Below are 7,566 nucleotides of genomic sequence, written 5' to 3' on the forward strand. Positions count from 1 at the left end.
GAGTTAATTACATTCGAACCAGACCTTATCTTCGCAAACTCAAACCCCTCCTCCTTGCCGGCGACGCTTCTCTACTGAACATATCAGTAAATCATCACCGTCATCTCAATTTTCTTCATCTTTACCCTCTCCGTCAATGGCGATTCCCTTGCCTCTCACTTCTTACTCGCCAATCTCAACTTCTTCTTCTATTTCCCGAACCTCTTTCGTCCCTCTCACGCCTCGCCATCGTAACCTCTTCTCCGATCAGAATATCAGTAGGCATCTACCTATCAGCTGCTCTTTGCCTTCGTCCCCGAGCAATGGTTCAACTCCAGACTCTATGAATGGGAGGTAGTATTAGTCTTAAGCTGTTAACCTTTATGCTCACCAGGTGTTTGTGGAAATTCCTCAATGATGACACTTTTGGCTATAGAATTTAGGATTTGGCTAAAACATATTGCAAACTTCTATTTTTTTGCTGGGTTGAAGTAAATCTTAACACTTTTGGCTGCTCTTGTTAAATTGTTGTGTCATCATCTGTTAATTTTCAGTGGGTTAAACGGCCAGTCATCGTTTCCTGGAATGCCTTCGTTCGATGGAGCATCTAACCCACCGCTTAAATGGAGAAGGGTTTTGCTTAAAGTCAGTGGTGAAGCTCTTGCTGGAGACGAGCAACAGAATATTGACCCAAAGGTTTTTGTGGTTGCAAAATAAACCTCCTTGTTTCTGCTTTCTTTGTTCTCTGTTATATCTCTTACAGAAGCCTCATTCAGTTTCCCACTAATCTAACTAGGTTACTATGTCCATTGCGAGAGAAGTTGCAGCAGTGACTCGGCTTGGCATTGAGGTTATTCTCCAACATTTTTTATTCTTCTTGTGATAGGTTTCTATAACCATGGATTTAGCGTTTCTTGGTTAGGCATTAAGCTTTGAGCTCTTTCCTAGACATGCTGCTTGACAAAATGCAGTTTTAGTACGTGAGGAAGTTACAAACTGTGTTGAAATAACTAAATAGTTCACTTCAAACTTACAAGAGTTATGAGCTTAAAGTCATAAGACAGAGATCTATGCTTTAAACATACGTTAAGGATGATGATGAGTCCCCTAAGCTCTGTATTGATCTTCTTACGATTTTACAACAGGTTGCGATTGTAGTTGGAGGAGGAAACATCTTTCGTGGATCCACCTGGGCTGGGTGCAGTGGCCTTGATCGCTCCTCTGCTGATTACATCGGGTATCAAATCCATTCTTGACTTCTTGTGCCACACGAGCTTCTCTATCACAATCTTCTTGTTCCTCTTACTATCTGTCTTTTTTGGTCTCATTGGTTCATCTATAATCTGACAGGATGATGGCAACTGTGATGAATGCAATATTTCTTCAAGCGACAATGGAGAGCATCGGCATCCCAACACGTGTTCAAACCGCTTTCCGAATGTCGGAAGTTGCAGAGCCTTACATTAGAAGACGAGCAATTAGACATTTAGAGAAAGGCAGGGTTGTGATATTCGCAGCCGGAACAGGCAATCCGTTCTTCACAACTGATACTGCAGCAGCTCTTCGTTGTGCTGAAAGTCAGTTAAAAAAGAGATAGATAGTTTCTGTGTTAAAGTTTCCTCCAATGATTTTATTAAACGCATTTTTCCCACAGTTAACGCAGAAGTAGTGCTGAAGGCTACGAACGTTGATGGAGTCTTTGACGATGATCCTAAACGAAACCCAAACGCTCGCCTCCACGAATCACTAACATACCAAGAAGTAACCTCAAAGGATCTCTCTGTGATGGATATGACTGCTATCACTTTATGCCAAGAAAACAACATCCCAGGTTTGCTTTTTTAAAAACACTCTCTCAAAACTTACATATGATCATCTAAAATGCCAACAAGAATGTTTCTTTTGGTCGCAGTTGTGGTTTTCAATCTATCTGAACCTGGAAACATTGCGAAAGCAATCAGAGGAGAGAGAGTTGGCACATTGATTGGAGGAACTTGGAACTCTATTGTTGCTGCCACATGAAGAATCTTCTTCCTTTATATGGTAACTTAGGTCAGGAGAATCTTACAACTTCTATATATAGCTTGCAGAAACCTCTTTACTTCCTAGGAACGTTATCTGTCTGAAAAGTTTTGGAAGTTAACTGAGATGTTATTATATAATATACTACCTCCGTTTTCAGGAAGATGTTTTAGATTTTTTCATTTTCTACGGAGATAGATTTTCTATATTGTTAAGGTATTTTTTTATAATTTTGAGGAACATTAATTGAAAATATTTGAATTGATTAAATTTAATTGGTGGAAAGTTATTGGAAAGTGTATAATCAAATAAAAAATAAATTAAATTATAAACATTTATTAAATTCTTAATAAGCATGTATACTCTAGAAAATCTTACTTTCAGGAACAGAGGGGAGAGTATAGTTTACATTACAAATACACAAAACTCATTTAAAACCCCTTTGGGCTATTTTTGGATAATGTCAAATTAATAAAATTACATAAAATGTAAATAATAAAAAAAACTAATAATCTATTCTCTAAGGATCCCAAATGTGACTGAAGAAATCAGCAAAATTTGGTGACGCCAAACTAGCATAACCAGGGCTCATTAATCCTGCCGGCGAAAATAATCCCGGCGGCAACGCCGGCGAAAACAACCCACCTAGGTGAAACATCGGAGAGAAAATTCCGGCGGGAACGGTCGGTAACATAGCCGGAGACGGCGAGAGTATTCCCGGCACATAACAACCGAACTCAGCTGCTTCTTCCATAGCCGTCGAGCTTTCCACCGGTTCCTTTCCTCCTCTCGGGCTAGCATTCTCCGTCGCGGCGAGTCTCGCCGCCGGTGATACATCTCCGTCGTTTCTTGATTCGAGGAAGACCTCGGAGGAGATCCCGGTGAGACGCTGGACGACGTTCATGAAATCGGAGGTTGTGGTGTGCACGACTTTCGGCGAGACGGCGTAGATAACCACCGGCTCTCGAGGAGGGTAGAGCGGAGCTTGGTCGCGGTGATGCTGAGGAGGTGGAGCAGGGTGCCTGGGAGGTTTCTTGATCTTGTGAGAGTCTTTGTTGACGCTTAGAGGTGAAGGACGAGGGCCACAGATCTGAAGCTGACGTTTTGGAGTCTGTTGATCGAAAGGATTACCGCCGGCGAAGTGCTCCGACGGATCCATTAAACGCTTGGGGAGAGCTTCTCTCGTTCACTACTTTTTGTTGTAGAGAGTTTGGATCCAACTTGTTTCTTCTCTGTGTTTGGTCTGAGAAATTGAAGGGATGTTTTGACGACGAGTATATTGACCAAAACATCAACACACAAAGTTATTTTTGTTTTCTGAGACCGATTAGTTTGACTTTCAAAATGTTGACTTTTTGTTTCCATCGTCTAGACGTTTATAAGCACATGCTCAATTTAGGAAATTTAAAATTTGTCAAAAATATATTATAGGTAAAAATGTGTGACTCTACTTAGATTCTTAGAATATGCAAAATAATCAATAATGTTCAATCATTAATTTATTTTCAGGAATACAATGAAAGAAAATAATTTGTTTATTGAATTGTATCGACACCATGCTTATCTCAAATGGATAAAAGTCTGTGTATAAACTATAAACACATACTTTTAACCTGTCGGAAATTTCTTACCATGTTTGATTGGGTTATTTTGTAAACACGTAATTGTTGTGATTGGTCAATTTTGGTGACTTTTTGTTGTTTCTTCTCAAACGAAAAATCCGGTTATTGTTGATCCAAAAATTAGTAAATCCGGTTATTCTATTCAACTTGGAAGCCATTTAGAAATGGGTCTAAAGCCCAAATATTGCACCCAGTTAAGCCCAACCGAATAGTTAATTGTTAATCCAGATCAATCCAGTTTAAACAAATGGCGTTAGAAAATCCAGGATTGGATCAATCCAAAATTTAGTTGGGCTTTATCCTCCTGCTAACAAAAAAAAAACTTTGCCAATCGAATGTTGAAGGAAGTACCATTTCAAGCATACGATATCTATTAACCATTTTTCTGTTAGATAATATTGTTTCTGAACACATACGATACACATAAGCAAAACTGATCACACTAGCAAAAACAATTCTTATGATTTACAATATTCACGTTCAAAATAGTTGATAACATTTATAAAAATCAAAACGGCGTAATATGAGTGGTGTTCGTCTCGTAAGCAGACAAAACAGAAGCAGATGTATTCACCTTCAAAACCTTTATCAGATCTTTCGCCATCTGTCTCACCACCGGCGAGCAGCTGCTCTGAATCACCACTAAAAGCTTCGTCAGGCCGTTACATCTCACCACCGTCTCCTCCGCCTTCTTATCTTCCCTGAACACGTAGCACAAACACCACAGAATCGTCACCGCGTGCTCCGTCGCCGCCGCCGAGACTTTCAACAGCTTCCTCACCACTCCTTCCACGCACCTCCCTCCGTCTCCGCCGCAAATCTCCGACCTACCTTCCCGCTTTGACGACAGTGTCTCCAACAGTTTCAGCGACTTCTCGGTCACGGCGACGCTCGTTGTCTCCATGAGGAGAATGTCTTTGATCTTCGTGATCGCTTTCTCAGCTATTAACTTCGATCTCACTCGTTTCGAGGTGGAGATTGTGATTAAGAATGACAAACTCGCTTCCATCAATGAAGGATCCGTGTCGGAGCTGATTGATTTGATCAGCTCCGGCACGATCCCGTCACACTCTGAGATGATCTCTTTTGACTTCGCGTCAAACGAGATCATCTCCAAGACCCTAACGGACTCGATCTTCGTCTTCAGATTCCCGCGCCGAATCGCGAGGAGAAGCGCCGCCAAGCAACCGCCACCGTCCGTTAACATCAGCTTCGATAATCGTTCACGATCTCTCTCCTTCCCTCCCTTGATTATAGTATCCAGAATCATAATCGCCAGAAGGCCTAGCTTGATTTTCGCCGTCGCGCGTGTGCCGCCGTCCACGGCGGCGATGATGCCGACCAGCATTGGCGCGAAATCCTTTCTCTTCCAGAGAAACTCTCTGTTAGCGTCCGAGTCTTTCGCGAACCGAACGATTCTGGAGAGATTCTCGAGACGTATCTCGTCGTCCTTCTCGAGGGACAGTCTCCTCAACGACTCATTCACTTCCTCCACCGTCGGAATCCCTCGAAGCGGAGAGCCATCGGCACGACGGCCGACGAAATCAGACCAGGCTTTGATAAGCCGTTGAAGAGTGAGGTTAGGGACGAAATCTTTTGTCCGGAGAATCTGCATAGTGGCGGGACAAGTGTTGTTGCCACCGTCAAGCCACCTCTGGATACTTGCACGGTCGTAGGTAACGCCGGTGCAGAGACTAACGGGAGATCTCATCACGTCGAGAGATATAGGACACCGGAACAAGCTAGGCACCGTAATGTACCTCTCTGTTTCATCTCTCCCCATTGATTAAGAGACAAACGATGATGATGGTATTGGTAAGTGAAAGGTGTGGAAGGAAGTGAGGAGAGGTGGTTTTAAAGACAGAGTCAAACGCACGCTTGCGTCACCGTTTTGAACTTAAAAACATTTTCTTTCGTAATATTCAAAGACATGACAGTTTCATATATATAAATCTTGATATACTATAGTAGAGTGTATATAAAACGTTAACGAGGTGGAAAATTCAACTGACAAGTAAGCTATATAAGATTATAATTTTTTATTTAATACGAAATAATTGAGAGGCTCGGCTAATTTCTTCGGTCTTGGGTCAAAAACTCAAAGTTTGTCTTGCTCGGTCAAATGTTGTAACCGGTGGTAGATCAGCGTTTGATAGGAGCATTGACCAACGGTGCGACTTTTACACACGTGTGAGTTAGGAGGCCAGAAGTGTGTGGATAATAGTGGGTCCTATATTTGTGCTTGAGGGCCTGGTCTGGTCTGAACTTGTCAAGAGAGCGATGCACATGGACTTGGTCCACCATATCTGTCTTCTTCTTGTTACATCTATTTTTATGAAACTAAAAGAGTATTTATCAGACACCAAACAATCATTACAAACTACAAAGCATTGTGTTAACGAAGAGCAGAGCAATGTGAAAGATGATACTGGTCATGGCGAATAGTTTACTTAATTTGTGTTAATGATATCAATTAACAAATTGTGTTGTGGCTTCCACTACGGATGATAGAAAAAACAAATTATTATTCGAGCGAAAATGTTTGATGCCGGGAGAAAAGCAAAAGCGCTTTTTTTTTGTGGGTTGTCATTTTTTGGTCAATATAATGTTTGTTAGATCATTTAACGTGAGCAACCACGTATATAAATCTCTTATACTCCCTCTATTTCTAAATAGATAACTGTGAATTTTCCTGCGGCAAGCGCAGAAATAGTAATTTTTAACATAACATTTTTTATTTCAAAAAAAAATTTTGATTTATATTTTAACATTATTAATTTATATTTTAATTTCAATTGTTATAAAAATCATAAATGTGTTTTTGTAATCTTATTTCTTTTGATTTAGTATAACTATTTAAATTTGATTTTATTTAAATTTTAATAAAGATAAAATTAGATTTTGTAAAAATAGTTTTAATTATATTATCGTGTTTAATGATTTTTTATTTTTTATATATATACATATAAATATAAATTCTAATAAATTTGAGACTTTGTTTGTTTTAGTTAAACTGAAAAATCTTTTTGTTAATTTAAACGATGAAGATAAACAGATAAATTTAAATAATGTTTAAATATTTAACTATCAATTTTTTATTGGATTAGTGTTACTTTATTTAGTTTATTTTTATTAATGTGAGATACATATATATTATTATTTTAATTGTGATATATGAATTATTAATATATTTAATAGTTTACCATAAATAAATATTTATATGGAAAATTGACATTAGTGATGATATATGAGTTATTTTATTACCATATTTAAAATCCCTGCAAAAAAATTTAAATTTTTATAAGAAAATTTTACATCTCACAATTAATATGATGTCATGTTATTATTTTCTAAAACCATGTCATCTTTTTTTCATCGAGAATGATTGTAGTGACGACATGTGTATAAATCACTTCACAAATGTAGTTTAGGGTATGTTTTAGGGAGTTTTTGATGTTTCAAAATAGATGATGTTTTCATGTATCAATGCACTTTTTAACTTTATCAAAAACTGTGTAACAAACGATATTCTGCAATATGTTTTGTGATTGATCGAATAAATTTTAATTTATATTTTAATGATATTTTTAAGATAAAAAATAAGTTTCTTAATATAGTTGTGCACAATCCTAAAACTTCATGTATTTTGAAACAGAGGGAATATATTAAAAGAGAAGCATTGTAATAAATGCGTTCACATTAAACTAGACACATGTCACATATAGAAGTATTATAATAAATGCGTTCACGCTAAAATTGACACATGTCACATGTATAGAGCTTTTCAGCCAAATTCTACATAAATATGTTCACACTATGTAATTTACGTTTTTTTAATATAAAACTTACATGCATAGTTCTTCTTTACATTATTTTTACTGTTTACGAATAAAGCTGGAAAAATTATTCATAAATTTTGATTCGATTCCTTATCCATTTTGAT

General features: G+C 38.0%; 3 protein-coding genes across 4 annotated transcripts; 1 reads left to right on the top strand and 2 right to left on the bottom strand.

Annotated features, from left to right (window-relative positions):
* On the top strand, positions 1-2,586 carry LOC106327982 (uridylate kinase-like). Of its 2 annotated transcripts, XM_013766321.1 has the most exons (8): positions 1-333; positions 534-675; positions 776-829; positions 1,125-1,216; positions 1,330-1,556; positions 1,634-1,810; positions 1,892-2,031; positions 2,527-2,586. In XM_013766321.1, the coding sequence occupies exons 1-7, from the start codon at positions 137-139 to the stop codon at positions 1,999-2,001; spliced, it is 999 nt and encodes a 332-aa protein (XP_013621775.1). In that variant the 5' UTR covers positions 1-136; the 3' UTR covers positions 2,002-2,031; positions 2,527-2,586. The 2 variants fall into 2 exon arrangements, with proteins under 2 accessions (XP_013621775.1, XP_013621774.1); XM_013766320.1 differs by lacking the exon at positions 2,527-2,586 and having other exon boundaries at positions 1,892-2,170.
* LOC106330295 (protein MKS1-like) lies at positions 2,522-3,380 on the bottom strand. The gene has a single exon (XM_013768789.1). It carries the CDS (start codon positions 3,158-3,160, stop codon positions 2,522-2,524), a length of 639 nt encoding a protein of 212 aa, XP_013624243.1. The 5' UTR covers positions 3,161-3,380.
* Positions 3,381-4,016: 636 nt separating this feature from the next.
* On the bottom strand, positions 4,017-5,547 carry LOC106332139 (U-box domain-containing protein 29-like). The gene has a single exon (XM_013770610.1). The coding sequence runs from the start codon at positions 5,404-5,406 to the stop codon at positions 4,132-4,134; it is 1,275 nt and encodes a 424-aa protein (XP_013626064.1). The 5' UTR covers positions 5,407-5,547; the 3' UTR covers positions 4,017-4,131.
* Between the last annotated feature and the right edge of the window lie 2,019 nt (positions 5,548-7,566).

The sequence above is a fragment of the Brassica oleracea genome, chromosome C3 (genome assembly GCF_000695525.1).
Source record: "Brassica oleracea var. oleracea cultivar TO1000 chromosome C3, BOL, whole genome shotgun sequence".
NCBI lineage: Eukaryota > Viridiplantae > Streptophyta > Magnoliopsida > Brassicales > Brassicaceae > Brassica > Brassica oleracea.